General features: G+C 38.2%; 1 protein-coding gene across 1 annotated transcript in view; it reads left to right on the top strand.

Annotated features, from left to right (window-relative positions):
• LOC118723395 (serine/threonine-protein kinase TNNI3K) overlaps window positions 1–19526 on the top strand; it is a 287655-nt gene that overhangs the window by 233084 nt on the left and 35045 nt on the right. Inside the window, exon 23 of the mRNA XM_036445648.2 lies at window positions 1941–2110. Within this exon, the coding sequence (XP_036301541.1) occupies window positions 1941–2110 (170 nt within the window). The remainder of the gene's footprint in view (window positions 1–1940; window positions 2111–19526) is intronic.

The raw sequence follows: 19526 nt of genomic DNA, 5'->3' as shown, positions 1-19526 counted from the left end.
GGTGGGGCTGCAGATGCCCCACCAACAAAAGCGTCAGCCAGAGGCTTTGGCTGCTGAGAGATGCCTTTAAGACTTGATTTTCAAGTAGTCTCTCACTTTTAACCTTTATGTTTGAAATATGGTTGCTTCAAGCCTGGGAATATATCCAATTAGATCATAGGGTAGATTCCAGAAACAGGGACAATACTAAGATCTGCTAAATTAGCTTGTCTTGTTATATTGACCAAGCCTCTTAGCACAATCTCCTCTGGTGGAGAAGATAAATAATTATGGACAGTATGCAAAGAGAATTGGCTGGCCTGGGTTACACTAACTAATGGACCATAATCAGCTTTAAGGGGCTTGATGTATAGAAGTTTCATCAGGTTTTATCCTCTCTACTCTTCAACATTCTGGTCAGTGGTTTAGACCAAGGGCAGGAAGACACTGCTCATCAGCTCTTCACTTAAAATAAAGTTGAGAGAGACATCTCTGTTCTGAAATGGGCAAAGGAAAAAGACCCAGTTATGTTTTTTTAAAAGGATAATTAGCCGAAACTGGTTTGGCTCAGTGGATAGAGCGTCGGTCTGTGGACTGAAAGGTCTCAGGTTCGATTCCGGTCAAGGGCATGTACCTTGGCTGTGGGCACATCTTTAGTGGCGGGTGTGCAAGAGGCAGCTGATCGATGATTTTCTCTCATCCATGTTTCTAACTCTCTATCTCTCTCTCTTCCTCTCTGTAAAAAATCAATAAAAAATATATATCTTAAAAGGATAATTAAAACTGGGACAACCACTTTAGAAAAGAGAGATCAAAGTGGTGAACAGATTGAAAATCATGTATTTGAGAACCAATTAAAGGAACCAGGGATGCTTGTCCCAGAGTAGAAAGAATTAGGATGAGCCCAACAGCTGTCTTTAAATATCTGAAGAACTATCATATGGCAAAGGGATTGGCCTTGTTTTCCTTGGGCCAAATATGGATATGAAGTGCAAAAGTAGATTTGGTTTATTTTGAGAAAGAGCTTTCTTAATGGTTAGAGCTGTCCTAAGATAAATAAAGAAATCTGAAGGCAGTGAGTTCCTCATCACTGGAGGTTCCCATCAGCCTACCAAGCTGACTTCAAAATGATACACAGAAGAAATTTGATCACTGAAGAGTTTGAAGGTTTGTTTCAACACCAACATCACATGATTCTCAGAGCTATATTTAGAAATGTCTTGGCTACTATGAAGAGCCCTAGAATTTATATATATATTTTAAACCAAAGTCAACCATCTACATGTCTTATGAAATTATTATGTCAATAGCACTAATGTTCTCAGCTGGGTTAGGTATAATGAAAAAACAGCAAGGTTGTAAAAAACTCAAGAAAACTACTATTTTTCCTCTTATCTTTTTCTTTCCTCATACTTTTCTATTTTCTAATTATGCTTAACTATTTGTAACTATTTTTATAAAGTCTTTCACAATTCTACTTAGTCCTCATACTTACCAGACATTATTCTTTTGTTTTATAAAATGGACATATTCTTGGAAAAGTATAAATCCATTTTATGCAAAGGAGATAATTTTATGTGAAAGTAATAATTTTAAGGACTCTGCCATGGGTCTTATCACCATTGAAAAAAATGTAGAACATCTTTTAACCATTAAATAATAACTTCTTAAATATCTATTTCATAAATCTGATTTGAGCCTACTCTGTTTTCTGAAAAAATGAGCATACATTTAATGGGCCAGCTCTCAATATAGAACTAGGTCACAAAAGTAAAGTAAGCTAGCCAGATGTTGCCAGCAGAGGCCAAAAGGAAAAGCCAGAAGCAAGCTGAGAGGAATATAAATTAAAATATGAGAAATCCTAGAATAGAAGGTTAAAATAAAGTCATACAGTATTCTATCCTATGCCTTTAAGCCTGTTGGATTTATTAAATAATTGAAACTGCTTCTCTTTCACTCAGCTAATGTCTCCTGCATCAAGTAACAGCAGTGGATCTCTCTCACCTTCCTCTTCTTCTGATTGCCTGGTGAGCAAAGGAGGACCTGGCCGGAGCCATGTGGCAGCTTTAAGGAGTCGTTTTGAATTGGAATATGCGCTAAATGCAAGGTCTTATGCTGCCTGGTCCCAAAGGTAAGGGGTAACCTAAGCAACAGTCTGAGAGACAAGTCAGATTCTGGGATCTCATCAGGGTAGTCACCCAATTTGATTAGTATCACGGGGGATTCACCACCCTTGTGGCAAACTTTGAAAGAGAAATATTTGAGCCCATTTCTTTAATAATATTGTGGCCACAAAAAAATTACCAGTTTAGGTTCTTTAAGTTTATTTATTTATTTTTTAAAATATATATTTTATTGATTTTTTACAGAGAGGAAGGGAGAGAGATAGAGAGCTAGAAACGTCGATGAGAGAGAAACATCTATCAGTTGCCTCTTGCACACCCCCTACCGGGGATATGCCCGCAACTAATGTACATGCCCTTGACCGGAATTGAACCTGGGACCTTTCAGTCCGCAGACCAACGCTCTACCACTGAGCCAAACCGGTTTCGGCTAGGTTCTTTAAGTTTAAAGTAATAGCAATTAACTCTAGCTTAAGCAAGAATTGTCTAGCTATAACAACAAAGGAAAATTACTGAAAATATTCTGGGGTTATTTTACAGAATCCAATAAAGAATTCTTTATGCAGGAACTAAGAAACAGTTTTGCAGATCTGAGCACTGAAAGGTCAGCATTCTAGAATTGCCTCATGGCCCAGCAATTTCACTCCTAGGTATATACTCATTAGAAATGAAGACAAATGCTTGTATTCAAATGTTTATAGCAGCACTAGACCCAATAGCCAAAATATGGAAACAACACATCCATCCATCACTAGAGGGATAGATAAACAAAATGTGGTATCCATACAATAGAATATTATTCAGCCAAAACTCAAGGATATAGAACCATAGCATTTATTTCTTACTCATGTGTCTGTAGGCTGGTTTTAGATGGGCTTGACTATGAGCTAGAGGTTGAATTCAGGTCTGCTCCTCTACCTCTCCTCCTCTTTGGACCGGCTCATACCTGAGGCATGTTCTTTACATGGCCACACACTAGGAACTCAAGGGGACCCAAATTCACATACACATTTAAAGCCTTTGTTCAGTTTGCATCCTATGACTTTTCATTGACAAGTCACATAGCTGAGTCCAGCATCAACAGGGAGAGAAAATATACTCAACCTCTAGTCATACTAGAGTCTAGTGGATAGAACTGCAAAGGCATGTGGCCAAAGGGCACAGATACAAAAAGCAAAATAAATTGGGAACAAATGCAATCTGCCATAAGAGAGAATGTGATTGGTTGTTTTTGGATATAATGGCCACCTCTGGTCTAAGCAAATGTGGTTGAAGTGGAGGTATGGTCATATTTCATGAATATAAACATGGTGGCCATGGACCCTTGTTCTGAATGGGGAGCAGAAGAGGCAATCACTGTGAGCCCAACAAATACCCTAGAAAGTGTGCACTACAACCCATGGAAAATCAGAAAAGACTAGCTTAAAATCTCTGTTCTTTCACATGAACTCCAGAGCATTTACAAGTGATCTGTTTCCCACGTGCACTCACACACACCATCATCAAAGTACAAATAGCTATCATTAAGGTGGAGAAAGATTAGCAAGGACCTGACATCATCTACAAAGAGCTACTATTGCCTTTTTAGCCGCAGTTGTTATATTCTTGGTCTAACGAAAGGGTTGTAGCTGCAGCTTTGAAGAGATGAGAATCTGAATCATGAAGCTTTAATCTAGGAATGTCATGAGATTAAGTATCAGCAAGTTTGATTGAAAACTGGGCAAACTGAGCACAAAGCTTTATTGGATTCTAGTCTCTCACATAATTTCATAAAGGGCTCACAGGCCAAGATTAGATTAGTTTCAGTCATAATATCATCTTCTAGTTCCATCTGATCTTATTCTTTGCTTGTGGTTTTAAAATTAATCCTCTGAGCAGTCAGATTTTGATATTTCCAAAGCACGGTCATCTGAGGTCTGTCTAGTTAAGAGGATGGGCAGTGGAATCAGACACATCCGAGGTTCAGGCTTAACCTTACCATTTACCAGCTCAGTGACCTTGGCCAAAGTTACCTACCAGCTCTTAGGATTGTTATTGGGAGAAGCAGTGCTGTCACAGGAGTCAGTGATTGATGGAAAGATACCAGAAGACCGAAGCAAAGGATACAAGTTTCTATAATACAAGCAAGTCAAACAACTTATAGTTCATAGACAGCTATACAGCATGGGAGACACAGTAGCACTCCCAATTGGGTGAGTTTGGGATGGAGGGAACACAGCTTCTCTGACCTGCAAGAACGCAGAGAGGTCTACTATTCCTCATAAAACTGCTTGAATGGGGTGGGGAAAACCCATTACATTTTTTAAAAACATATATTTTATTGATTTTTTTACAGAGAGGAAGAGAGAGGGATAGAGTTAGAAACATCGATGAGAGAGAATCATCGATCAGCTGCCTCTTGTACACTGGGGATATGCCCGCAATCAAGGTACATGCTTTTGACTGGAATCGAACCTGGGACTTTTCAGTCCACAGACCGAAGTTCTATCCACTGAGTCAAACCGATTTTGGCCCATTACATTTTTTAAGATGCAGCTTTTGATAGTCTCATAAGGTATTTTATACCCTTCTTCATGACTTATGGAACTCAAAGTGTTTGTCTGTCTACTTGATTCAAATTTCTCTTAACAAACTAGTATACTCTAAGCATTTGCTATGAGTGTGCATGGAAGATCAGTTTGCTAGTTGTACCTACCCTATAGCAAGCTCAGTCTTCAGACTGTTTGCAATTAACTCCAGAATAGGTAAAGCATTTACTAATAGCTAAGATGTAAGATTCACCAAGATAAGAATATCTATTTTATTCATAACTATATCTTTAGCACCTTGCAGTATGATTGGCATAAAGCCAATATGTAATAAATGTTGAATTTTATAAAAAATTGGAGAAATTGTCTCCATATATCATAATTATTACTAATTTGGGGTATAATTAGTGAACAAACTTTAATTGTTTTCTCTAGTGTTTCATTTAAGTGGGTATCACTATTGAGCATCTACTGCATGCTGAGTACTATTTTACGGTAAACACTTTGAATAATCATGTAAGTGAGCCCTAGGGAGTAAAGTATCCCAATTTTTATAGATGAGGAAGTTGAGGCTTAGAAAGGGTAAGCAACTTTCCTAAGGTTATGGAGGGAGACTGGGAATTCTCACCCAGGACTCTCCTATGCTTTCAGCATTTCTCTGGAACAGGAAGTGGCACTTTGCAGATACTTGATATATTTTACCAGTACTTATATCTGCTAGACTTCCTCCAGTTTCTTCTGGAAATGGGTCAGAGAAAGAATTCAGCTACTCCTCCCACGCCTGCCTTTTCAGCTTGTGTATATGAAAGACAGAGCAAGTGAGACAAGAGATCAATAGGTTCTTAAAGTCAAAGAGCCTGAGGATGCACAAACTGATGAACTAACTCCAGCAGAGCCAGGAGTTTAACAGCCTGGAAGACAGTGGATCTCAGCTTTGACTTTCCATTAGGATCCCTGGGGAGCTTTTATAGGCGCCAATGCCCACGACCAATTAAACCAGAACCCACAGGGGTGACACCCAGGCACCAGAATCTTTAAATTTCCCAGGTGATTCCAATATACATCTGAGTATGAGACGCATGGGAGGAGGGAATGCTGCTACACTGCTAGCCTGCCAGTCACTCTGTGGGAAGGGGATGCAACTGATGGAATAAATAGAAGAGGAAAGTGGGAGCCCAGGTGAAACAGCAGCTGGGACCAAAGGAGAATATTGTGAAGGCTGATTACCTGGTGGTCTCTCCCAAGAGTCCTTGCAATGTACTAGTAACCTTTGATCTAAGAGGCATTCTAACTATTCATTAAAATCACACAAAGCGTAATTTTTAGCCTGGCATCATGCTTTAAAAAAATGAGGACAAGATTTGGCCTGGAGTTCTCACTAATGTATGTTCCCAGTTTTGGGTCTCAGAGCCTTCAACACTTATCTTTAAAATGGTACATTTATGTGTTACAAGTTTGGTTATGAAGTTTGCAGCCTGTAATTTTATAATTCTTTATTGGATGGGGGTTTTGGTCGTTTGTTTGCATATTTGTTTTTAGTGATGATTATTTTCCTTTATAAAATAAATGTCAAGATGGGAAATGTATCAGATATTTGCTCCACAGGTAACAGGAATTCAGTAATTCTGCTCTAGCAAGTCTGGCTCAGTAGATAGAGCATCAGCCTGTGGACTGAGGGTCCCAGGTTTGATTCCACTCAAGGGCATTTACCTCAGTTGCAGGTTCCTGGCCCTGGCCAGAGGCATGCAAGAGGCAACCAATCCATGTGTCTCTCACATCAGTGTTTCTCTCTGTCTTTTCCTCTCCCTTCCACTCTCTCTAACAATTGATGGAAAAAATATCCTCAGGTGAGGGAAAAAAAAAAAAAAAAAAGAGGAATTCAGTCATTCTTACTGAGAGGACAAATTGGTGAAATCTGAGATTGAGGAAGGCGTGTCTGAAGTTCTGCCTCTTTTAAAATATTTTGTGTCTCTAGATATATTTGGAAAACTAAGCATGTGGCACTTGCTCCTCCCACAGGGTCTGAAATCTCCCATCTTGTACATGGATTATATCATGTAAATTTAGAAATGGCAAAGTGATGCACAACCTTTCAGATGCGAAAACCAATTAGTGTTTGTGTGGGGCCGGGGCTCTGAGAATAGAATGCTATGACCTAGTTAGCTGTCCAGGAGAAGAAAACCAGGAGATGCGGAGTCGGGAACTGTAAAACACATACATTTGGAATTAATTTCTTACATTACAAAGGGGCCCATCAAAGAGTTCCTTTAAATAGAAACCTTGCATAGTGCACTTAAAATCCAATTCAACTTACAAAAGTTGAATATAAGTTATAAAATCTTAATGTACACACAGTGTTTCTGGAACACAGCAAATGAGTAAGATGATAGCATCATGAAACTGATGTTCCTAGAAGGAATGATAAAAAGAAAAAAAAACAGTCATGAGAGGACCGGGCCCATTTGCTGCTGTGGAGCGGATATTTATCAAATAAAAACCAGTAGTGTCTCCTCCTTATCGCTGAAGGTCAGATACTCCTCTTTTTAATGCCGCCTCTCCTATGTGCTATGTTGTACTGAAACTTTTCTCTGCCTCCTTAAGTGTTCTCTTTTCTTCCAAACTCTCCTTCACTTCTAATTTATTTCTCTTGCCAGCTCATCACAGTCAAGTTTCAGCACCATGTTCATGATCTCTGTAAACTCTTCCCATCTTGTTTCTCTCTTCTTGAGTTTTCTTGTGATTTCATGGCTTCAACACTGTTCTATTTTTCTGTCACTCTCTCCCACCTCCCTCCCTCTAACACACACGCGCACACACACACACACACTATACACCCACCCATGCACACACAGTTGACTCCCAGATATGTCCAACCGTGACTGATCTGCTTCCTTTCTAAAGTCTCTAATTCCTCTCCCCTTCCAACTTCCCCATGTTCTAATCTACTTACCCCTCTACTGCCAACATATTCTTACTTCTATATAACTAAAGTATGCCATTGCCCTACTTTAAAACCATCAATAATTCTCTATTGCCTCTAAAACTTAAGTGCCAGTGTCTCTTCCTGGAAGCCAAAAGGGTCAATGATACACATTTCCATTTTAACTCCAACGGACCATCATATATTCCACTGGTTCTAGACAGAGAGGGGTACTGCCACTCCTCAAATGCATTCTAGGGTTTGGGAACCATGTGAGACATTTTTGGTAGTCCCAATGACTAGGAAGGTGCTAGTGATGCTTAGTGGCCTGGAGACAGAGTGTTGAACTTCTACAGTGTTTTGGACAATTCTACAAAATAAATAATTTCCTGTATAAAATAACAATAGAATTGTTACATACATTATAGGCAAACTAAAAGTTCTACCATTTTTCATTCAGGCCCAATGTTTTACCTACTGTCAGCCTATTCCTTTATTCTAATTTTAAATCTCAATCCTCTCTCTACCTTGCCAAAAGTAAATTATTAATCAGCCTTCAGTATTAGCTCAATCAGCTTAATGAGGGAGCTTTTTCTGGGGCTACCTAATCCACAGCCAGGCCTTTCCAAGGGCCACGGCGCTTTGTGCCACTTTATGCACTTACATTATTTTGTTTTATATTGTAATTATTTTTAATTTCCCATTAACTCAAATAATTTAAGGACAGAAATTTTCTTCTTTTCTGTTTTATTCAGTTGCCTACAATATCTACTTTATAATTTAACTGTATTTAGAAATTGTACATTCTTTATTTATAATAAACTAGGAGAATCATTAGTTGGACTATGAAAGTTTTTGACCCCTATAGTTGTGTCCATTTCAAATCTCTTTTTGTCCAAAAATAATGAACCACCAGCCAACTAAAGCTTCTTTCCACCCCACTTCCTCATCATTAGGTCATATTGTCCACCTATTTCTTTTTAATAAAGAAGAGTATAGAATGTGTGAGAAGAGAAGTGACTGACATTCATTCCCAGTGGAGTTACACAAGGAGAGGTTGCTTTGAGTTGAGATAGTTAAGAAGAGGCAGATGATGGAGATGTAGTTCAGATCTAAAAAGAACAGGATGAAGAACAAACATGAAGTAATGTCTATGAATATTTTTTTTTCCTTTCTTCTTAAAAAGAATAGGCATTTCTTTCCCAACTGATCTGTAGTAGTAGTTCTTTCCTATATCAAGGGTCCACATTTCGGTAGGTCCATTTTCAGTTTTCTATTCTATTGCATTGGGATATTTATTTAACCCTGTGCCAATAGTACACAATTTAAACTGCAAGTCCTATATCTGGTAGAATAGGTTTCATCCTATTCTTGACCATTCTTGGTGTGTGTTTTTTTTAATCTTCCATATAAATTTTGTAATTAGCTTGCATTTTACACACACACACACACACACACACACACACACACACACACATACACATACACCCATACACACACACACACAGGGTTTTGATTAGATATTTTAAAATTATAGATCAATACAGGAAGATTTGACATTTTTATTTTATTGAATTTCCCTTTTCATGAACACAGCATATTTAGACATTTATTTAGAAGTTCATTAACATATTTTAGTTAGATTTTATAATCTCTGTGAGGTTCTTATACACGTTTTGTCATAATGATTGTTATATTCATTGTGATTGCTGAAATAATTTGAATTCATTGTTACCATATTATTATATTCTCTGTATTTTCTTCTCTCCTTGTCTTTTTTTGTTTGTATTTTTTTTGGTTACTTGAATATTCACTTCATTTTTCTATTCTTTAATGGGTACCCTAGAAACTTTAACACATTATTTAACACATTATTCTATATTCAGTATATTGGTTCTACTCCCAAACAAAAATGATACCTTAGAACATTTTAGTTGCACATCATGCCCTCCTGAATTTTATATTTCTGCCCTTACTTTAATCATGATTTTTAAAAATTCCACATCACAGATATTTACTTGTATTATACAGTTATGGCTTATTTAGACTGACCCATATTTACTATGTAATTAATAATTATGCTTACCCTTCACACCTTCCTCCTAGATAATTTTCATTTTCTTCAAATGTATCTTTTAAAATGTATTTAACATAACTCTGGTAGAAGTAAACATCGGAGCCCTGGCACAGTGGCTCAGTTGGTTGGAGCATTGTCCGATACACCAAAAAGGTTATGAATTTGATTCATGATCAGAGCATATACCTAGTTTGCAGGTTCTATGCCTGTTTGGGGCATGTACAGGAGGCAACCAATGAATCAATGGATATTTTTCACTCACATTGATGTTTCTCTCTCTCTCTTTTTCTCTATCTCTCTTTCTCTTCTCTCTTTAAAAAAAAATAGGTAAAAACATATCTTTTGTGAGGAGGATTTAAAAAAGTAAACATATTTTTCCTCCTGTCATGAAATATATTGATATTTTAGTTGATATAGGATTTGAGGTGTTACTTCTGACTTGCACCTTCAAGATACATTCCACATGTTTCTGAATTGTTCTTATTAATATTTTACTTGTGATTCTATTTGTTTTCAATCTGCCCTTTCTAACTGCTTTTAGAATTTCTTATTGTTTTTGATATCCTACAATTTAAATATATTGTGAATAATTATAGATTTAATTTACTTTTCTTGCTTTGAATTTGTTAGGTGCATAGAATCAGAGAATTGACATCTTTAATAATAATATTCAGCCACTATTTCTTCTATTTATTTACCCCATGTTCTTTCTTCTATATTTCTGGAAATCTAGAAGTATTTTTGGTTTTCTTACTCTATTTTTCAAATTTATCAATTTCTTTTCTTTTACATTTATTTTCTACCCTGTACTTTCTGTATGCTGTTGCTGGTAATTTCTTCAAATCTATCTTTCAGTTCACATATACTCTCTGTAGCTATATGAAATTTAATATGATTTCAAATTTCTTTTTTTGGTAGAAGTTTAATTTTTTTTTTACAATTTTACTAGACAGTTTTGAAAATGTCTTATTCTTTCCATGTGCTTTTAATTGTCTTTTTTATTCACATATATTTTATAGTCTATATTTGAATATCTGATATTTCTAGCCACTACAGTCTTTATAAATTTAATTATTTAGTTTGTTGCTTCTGCTCATTCTTACTCCTCATTTCATAATGTATTTAGATATTTTTGTTTGTATTTTGAGTTCATGTTCCTTCAAACTTTATTTCTGGCAATTCTTCCTCCCCCTGCTTATTTGGTGTACCCGATTTCACAAATAATTTTTCTTTGCTGATTATCTAGGGAAACTATCCCCTCAGAAACACTTTAAAACTTCAACATGGAGTCTTTTATGAAACATGTGTAGCAATGCTTTTGTTCTAAAACTAGTATTGGTGTGGGCTTATGGATGAAACTTCTCAGGATAAATATATTATTTCTAATTCTCTCACCTTTTCTGGACCCAAAGATGAAGTAGATCACTTATCCTTTGCATCTCTGTGTTTAGAGTGGATTTAATTTGTCCTGGTTCACCCTGGGGTTGTGCTTTGAGAACTTTTGCTTTTTACTGGTATTTCTTATCTGACCTCCCAGTTTATTTGGGCCCATCCTATGTTTCCCCATGTGGTCCAATAAAATTCATGCCTTAAACCAACAAGACTCAATAGGAGAGCAACTTCAGAGCACTTACACCCATCTGGAATTATCGTTTTAGCCAACCATTTTATTGGTATCTACTCTGAACTGTAAACATCAGGAAGGCATGAACTTCTCTCCTTTTTGATGCTGTATCTCCAATACTAAGAACACTGTTTGGCACATGATAGGTGCTAAATACCTAATTTGAAAGAAATGAATGATCATGATAAATCCTTACAGACATGATGGCCACTCAATTTTCACAACTATCTTATTAAGTAAGCATTATGGTTTTCATCTTTCAGGTTAAAAAAAAAAACTAAAACTAAAATAACAAGTCATTTGTATAAAATCATACAGTGGAAAATGGTAGTTAATAGTTGCTTCAGGGCCTGCCTGGTAGCTTTTTAATTATACCATACTGTTTCTGGAGAATAAGCTTAACCAACACGTTTGAAGCATCTATATAAGAAGCGGAACTTCTAGCCTCTGGTTTTGGCTTTGAGAATTGGCTGGGAACTATCCAGAGTGCTGAAGAACCTCACTCTAAAGCTGGGCCCCATCCAATGGAACACAATGTACTCTCAGTCTATGCAGGGAGTATTTCTCCTCTAACTCTGATACTAGCCACTTTACCTCAGCTTACGCCTGTCTGTAACAGCTACGGTATTTATAGTCAGCTGCCAGCACTGACATAGACCTTAGCACAACAAACCACATCAGCTGCCTCATTCACCAGCATGCCATGGCCTAACCTTGCCCTCTCTATCTTCTTTAATCATGTCTCTGGAAGCTAGCCTGAATCCCTGGCCATATTTCCAAAACAGCAAAAAAAACACAAAACAATTAGAATATATAAAAGGACAAACTCTTTCCCTCTAGACACATGGGAACCAGTTTTAAGGCTAACTCTATTTCAGTATGATTTCTTTATGAAGCACATAGTAAAACTAGACTATTTTCCATTTGCTCATAAATATATTCTCTATTACAGTAGTCAATTGCATTCACTGTGTTTTTAAAAGAATCTTCTAGCTGATGTTTTGGGCAATAAATAGACAGTCTAATAATGATGATGTCATGTGTGTTTTTTAATCCTAGAAATAAAAAATATTATATATATATATCTCAATTGTTAACTTGTAAATAGAAGAAAAGCCCAGAATCTTTCAGCTGATTCTGCAAATGAATAATTTTAATATTTCTAAATTTAAGGAAACAAAAAAACATAGCATCTTTGGCTTTTAAAACTGTCTCTCTCTTTTAAAAAAAAAATATTTTTTTATTGATTTTCCACAGAGAGGAAAGAGAGAGGAAGAGAGAGTTAAAAAAAAAAATCAATGAGAGAGAAACATCGATCAGCTGCTTCCTGCACACCACCTACTGAAGATGTGCCCACAACCAAGGTAGATGCCCTTGACCGGAATCGAGCCCAGACCTTTCAGTCCACAGGCTGACATTCTATCCATTGAGCCAAACCAGTTTGGGCTTAAACTGTCTCTTTGCTTATTAAATACTTATTAAAAATATGACATCTGTAAGATTTTGTTAAAGACCCTAGTGTGTACCAATGCATCACATTAGTATCAAACTCTTACTTCAACAATGTCTTCTGAGCCAGTAGAACATGTTGCCTTACTAACTCACTTCAGTTATATAGGCCTTACTCACGTTGTTTATATAATGAGAATGGCTTAGACATAGCTGCCTAATCTAGGAACAAGTCAACTCTTTTCCTGGGATAGTTATCACCTCTGGAATGTAAAATGTTTTTGTGAGACTCACTTGCTGAAGGTCAGATATCAAACTCATTAAGGGTCTACTCTGGAAAAATATAAAAGCAAAAGGGAAGCAGTGAGAATCTAAATTAAGTGCCATAATGCCTGCCAGTTGCTTTTTATCTCTTTCTTTCTTAAGCTCAAATTTTCTTGAGGTGTTTATATTTTTTTTCTAATGAACAAAAGCAGAAAAATTCTCAATGTCATAGGGTATGGGGTTGAGACAGAAAATAGCTATTCATGTTGACAAGGGTGTGAAAGAACTTCATACACCTTCTCATTATGTCCCTTAAGGCCATCTAATAAAGAGGGTAAATTAAGGAAAGTGGAAAGGGATCTTGTAGGAAGTTAAAACTATTTGCATGGAGGTCCAAAAAATAAGCATAGTTATCTATTTACATTTACATAAAATCTCTTCATCACAGACCCAGATGCACTACAGTGAAATAAGCAAAAAATTCCTGTATGCACACATATACACACACAAAAATAATAATAAAAAGAAGGCTATAAATTGATAGTGCCCTCTGATTTTCCTGCTGCTGATATCCCAAACATCATCAGAATTATAAATAATGTGTGCTGAATTGCTGCAGGGCTCTGTGTAAGAACTCCCTTTCAGTTGATGTAGTCCTAAGGCAATATCCTGGCTATTTTCTGGTTGCTTTGCTCTCTAGCGCCACCTAGCAATCAGTTGACAAACCTCGTGTGGACCCTCCAGCCATTCTGACTGCTCTAGAAAGGAGAAAGGTTTGGAGATTTCACACGGAACAAAGGCTTTCAACCTTAAAGTTAGGAGCATGTGGAAAATGTCAGTCCTTTCTTTCAGTTCCTTGACTTTTAAAACCACCCTTAGTTTGAAACAGATTTTCTCCATGAAAAAAAAAAGAAGCAAAAAAATAGAACATCAAATAAACTTCTGTTTAGAAGAGAAAGTGATGAAAAGTGGGAAATTAATAAAAGTGAAGATATGAGAAGAGCCCTCTGTGTGTAAAAGTGGCACTTTTTTTATAAGCTTTTAAGGACCTGCATTTATTGTAGCATAAAGCTTTGCATGCAAAGAGTGTGTGAGTGACACATCTAGGTTACAACATATGCACTTGAGAGAGAATGAGATGCAGCTCTTGCCACAGCTATTCAGATGCTATAATTTCCTGTTCCTTTCTATCCTTCAGTAGTGCTTGTTAGCAACCTGAAATGGGCTCGCCCATAACCCAAAGGGCCAGCCCGAGTATTCTTCCCTCTTCAAGAATTTTGTAATACTAATTAACAAATTCTCAGCCACAAGAACGAAACCTGTAAAGATTCGCCAGAGGCAAACGACTAAATCAATGGTGACAGTTCTCAGTTTCCAATTATATAGATGAAATGACATTGGAACAGCGAGTAGCCTGACTGTCTAATGATGAGAGTTTTATGAGGTTTTCATTCCCGGAAACGAAGAGAGACCCTGTCCCTTTCTCCATTCACAACCAAAACAAGGGCCTACACCCACTCTTAGGTACATCAAAGCACACAGATCTCGCCTTTGGCAGTGAGTTACTGTGTAGACTGAAAGTAACATTTGGTCCGAAAACACTGCTTTTGAGACTGCTTCTCTTTTACTGAAATGTCTGACAGGACCCAGCATGGGGACCAAGAGAACAGCCGGCCTAATTAAATCTGTGCAGATAGCAGCACCAGCGCTGTTCCACAGCCTGACTCCAGCTCGCCCAGCCCAGCTCCCTCCTCACTCCAGTGTTTGTGCTGTGAATCTCTCGCCAGCATGGCAACTGTTGCTATGTTTGCAGTAATAAGAAGTAGGTGATGCTGTGTCTCTGTAATGATTCGGATACAAAAGCAATGATTTCTAAATAGATTTCTGAAGCAGCTCTTACAATGGCGCTGCACAGTTTAACGGGTTTAATTCCTCGTTGATTTTTTTTTCTTTTCTTTTCTCCTTTGGTAGCTCCCACGTGGACTCAGTCCAACCCTCGTATAATGCAAAAATGGCAGCATCCTTCCTTTTGCTTGCTAGCGTTTGAAACAGGAAGCTTCCTGTTAGAGAAGACATTCCACAAGTCATAGTTTCTTATTCTTTCCTTGGAAACTAACAGATGGAAGCATTTTTTGTTTGTTTGTTTGACATTTAGGTAAGAAGCTAATACAGCCTGGAAAAAAAATGTGGGCCCAGAAAAAAACATAATTCCTGTATTAGCCAAAGTGGAATGTAAGCCATCCACCATTAATATGCGTGATATTAGCTGAGCATTTTCTATTAATGAGCAGATGTTTAAAAGGCCTCAGTTGCAAAGAAGTAGGAATTCACTAGTGAAGATATGTTTACCTTCCTGCATCCTCTTCCAAAAAGATATTGAAAAAAGAGAAACCTTTTTTGGGGGGCCTTAGTTGGGCACCTGTGTTCACTGCCTCATACATGTCCCTGAATGCCAACACAGGCTAGCCCTAGAGGAGACATGATTGCAGTAAGACCTGCACTAATGCAATATTAACCTCACCGAAAAGAAAACCTATGACATGTTAAGACGCTACTCTACATTTCTTGTATGCAGTTTTATTATTGACTTACCATGTCTTCTACAAGGTAAGATTTATTTATCAACATTCCACAAATGAGGAAACTGGAGCACAAAAAGGATTTGCAACTAGCAAGCCACGGCTGAGCCTGGATCAGCCTGACTCCAAAGCCCACGATCTTTTCGCTGCTTTCTGAGCTGCTGTAGCGTAAGAGAGCTGCTCTCATGCTAATCAGCCATGTGGCATGGGCACAGCCCTTCCTGCCTTGGGCTTCAGATTCTCATCCACCGTGAAGCATGTGAGCCGGATCCTTGGTGCTCAAGCTGCAGCTCATGGGCTAGCAGCTTCGGCTTCACCCAGCACCTTGTTAAAAACTCTGACTCTCAGGCCCCACAGGCACTTACTGAATCACAGCCCACATTTTAACTTATGTGAATGTACATTAAAATTTAAGAAGCGCAGGACTGGCCAGTCTTTATGGACCCTACCCCTCCAGTTCAAATATGTTTAGAATGTTGTCCCTCTTATTTCTGTATTTCTAGATTCAGCCTCTCCTCCAATGTCTCATCACTGCTCCCCATAAGCATTCCTAATCTCATCCTCCCACCTGATAAAATATTTTTTTTCTCTTCTAAGAAAAGTTTTACTCATTTTAATTGACTTACCACTTTTGACTTAGTATTATGTCTATGTTGCATATGTTCCTTGAGGGGGAGACCCATCCATGTAAAATAATTTTATACCTCTACACCAGCTGGCATAGCACATTATACTAAAGAAAATCTGTTGAAGGAAATGTTGAACAAGACATTATCTTAATTTAACTGCAGATGTCATCTAGGGCTCTGATTGCAAGGTCCCCTATCACCCATTATGAACTTTTCAAAGCAAGCACTCTCCAGGAATTCTTTAAATGTGAATCCAAAGAAACTTACAGTAGCACATATGACAAGAGTGGTTTTCAGACTTTTTCACCACCCCCATCTTTTTAATACACAAATACATGAAAGATTCAATAAAGACAAAACTCAACTTCAAAATCTCATCCTCTAGGAAGCCTTCCTAGATATCCACACCTGGTTATACACCCATCATGATTTTGTTGTTTTTTGTTTGTTTGTTTGTTTTTTGTTTGTTTGTTTTTGCTGTCTTATCCTATGCACATCACATCAGGGCATAGAAACTGTTATGATCATTAAAATTATGTAACCTGCCCCCTTACACACATACACACATGCTTTAGATTGCTTGAAGTCTTCTGTCTTTCATCTTTGCAGTCTTAATATTTATCACAATGCGTGGCACACAGTAAGTTGGTAGATATATGTATATTGAATGAATGAATGGCTTAATCAATGCAAACTTGTTAAATGTAAAGTCTTATGTTGCTATTGATTTTGTGTGTGTGTGTGTGTGTGTGTGTGTGTGTGTTTTCTCCATGTTAGGTTGCATTGACACCAAGGACATGGAGAAACACAGTTCTATGGTGAAATTTAAGAAATACTTGTTTAGCTATGTTGGCATTCCCTACCAATATGGTACTTTAATTTAGTGTCACATGAGCTAGATATCTAGGCACATGGACTCTGAGACTTAGAAACTCGAGTGCCTTTGGGATGCCCAAGGTGGAAAATTGAAACAGTGTTTGCTTTTTTCCTCTCTCACTAAGTCAGACAACCATTCATTCAACAAATATATACAGTGCCAGGAGTTCACTAGAGACTGGAGGTGTCAAGTAGAATACATAGTATAACCTTTCCTCTTTTTAAGTCATCTAGAATTAATGACAGACCCCAACTGTGTTTATAACACAATTTGATACATACAATAATTGGCATGTGACTCTTAGGTCATGTAAACACAGAAAGAGGCCTTACTGATTATGGCCAGATAGTCCATTGGCCCACTGTCTGTGGATGTAGGTCCAGAAGTCACCCATTTGTCCTTCTCTGGAAAAAACAGTAAAATTAGGGAGGAAGAAGAAGACTGGCTATGGACTGCCTGGCAATGAATCCATTCAGAAGAGAAAAGACACTGGCAACAGAATGAATGATAAAGAAAGCTAGTTGGGCATGGACTCATTAATGGCACATGGTGTAAATTTAACAGGGTTTGTGGGAGAAAGTTATAAACAGGGAATTATCCAATTGCACACAATTTTCTGAGCTCCTGTTATCCCTCTGAATGATCTACTCTATAGAAGGAGTCTATTATTTTATTCTCTATAGTTAAAAGGAAAATGAAACATCTAGGAATCTATTTTATGTTAAAACTCCCTAACTGGATTATTAGGAAGGGAAAGACTTTGAAGTTGACTTTTCGGTATCTTGGACCCTGGGAGCCAGCCCTTTCCTATCCTTCTGAAAGGGGAATGAGAAATGCTTTCAGGGCCATCAGATTTGTCAAGATAAGGAATAGGAACTGGGAAGGGGAGAGCTCATATTCTTCCTTGCCTACTCAATACATTATTAGTTATCTAATACTTACTTAATCAGCTTTCAGCTAACACTAATGTATCCTATAGAAAAGTTTCCAGCAGAAAGTAACAGAAAACTCAATGAATAGTTTTTAATAAAACAGTGGCTTGTTTTTCACACATAATAAGAACTTTGGAAGGAGATAGTGAAGGGCAAGTGTTCTGCTGCTTGTCAGACATTAGAAGACAGGCTCATTTTCTTCCCTTCACCATCTTCAGCACGTGGGTCTGTTTCTGTCATGTTTGAAGCTACATGGTTACAAAATGACTACAACCTCCAAGTTGGCGTGGCTTAGTAGTTGAGTATCGACCTATGAACCAGGAGGTCACGGTTCAATCCCCAGTCAGGACAAATGCCTGGTTTGCAGGCTTGATCCCCAGTCTGGGGCATGCAGGAGGCAGTCAATCAATGTTTTCTCTCATCATTGAAGTTTCTCTCTCTTCCTCTCCTTTCCTCTCTGAAATCAATTATCCTACCTAATAAAAGAGTAATATGCAAATTGGCTATCACTCCAACACACAAGATGGCTGCCCTCATGTGGTCAAAGATGGCCACCAGAAGATGGCCAGCAGGAGAGGGCAGTTGAGAGGGATCAGGTTAGCAGGGGAGTGCAGACGAGAGGGACCAGGCCTGCAAGGGAGAGCAATTGGAGGTGAACAAGCCTGCAGGAGAGGGCAGTTAGGGATGACCAGGCTGGCAGAGGATAGCAGTTCGGGGGGGACCAGGCCTGCAGGAGAGGGCAGTTAGGGATGACTAGGCCTGCAGGGAAGTGTTTTGGGGGGCAAACAGGCTGGTAGGGTAGCAGTTAGACATCAATCAGGCTGGCAGGGAAGTGGTTAGGGGTGATCGGGCTGGCAAGCAGAAGTGGTTAGGGGCAATCAGGAAAGTAGACAGGTGAGCAATTGGAAACCAGCAGTCCTGATTTGTGATAGGGATGTCTGACTGCTTGTTTAGGCCCAATCCTAGTAGGATCCTAATAGGATCGGGCCTAAATGGGCAGTTGGACATTCCTCGAGGGGTCACAGATTGGAGAGGGTGCAGGCTGGCCTAAGGGACACTCCCCTCATGCACAAATTTCATTCACAGGGCCTCTAATACATATATATAAAGATGACTGCAACAGCTCAGTCATCATATCTCCATTTAAAGAAGGCAAAGGGGGCTAGTTTATACCAACATGTTTTTCTGTCTTATATCCTTTTAGCAGGAAATCAAAAGCCTTCTGATAGTGACTTAATTTGTCAGAACCTGAATCAGGGAAAGCATCCCTTAGAAGAGAGGCTGAGAAGGAACAGGATGATTTTCTGGTCACAGAAGAGAGAATTGGTGAGCTACACTGGACAGAGATATGTACCTTGAAGCCAGAGATATTTGTGTTCAAATCCCAGTTCTGCCTCCTAAGAACAGTGTGAACTTGGGCCTGCCTGACCTTACTAAAAGAGGTATCATAATATTACCTGATAGGTTTTTGCAAGGATTGGAGAAAATACATATAAAAGACTTAATATCATCCTGTGAAAGTTTATGTTGTCCTGTTTTAAACTA

The sequence above is a fragment of the Pipistrellus kuhlii genome, unplaced genomic scaffold (genome assembly GCF_014108245.1).
Source record: "Pipistrellus kuhlii isolate mPipKuh1 unplaced genomic scaffold, mPipKuh1.p scaffold_m20_p_2, whole genome shotgun sequence".
Taxonomy (NCBI): domain Eukaryota; kingdom Metazoa; phylum Chordata; class Mammalia; order Chiroptera; family Vespertilionidae; genus Pipistrellus; species Pipistrellus kuhlii.
Note: the sequence above shows the minus strand (reverse complement) of the source record. Positions and strands in the feature narration are given on the sequence as shown.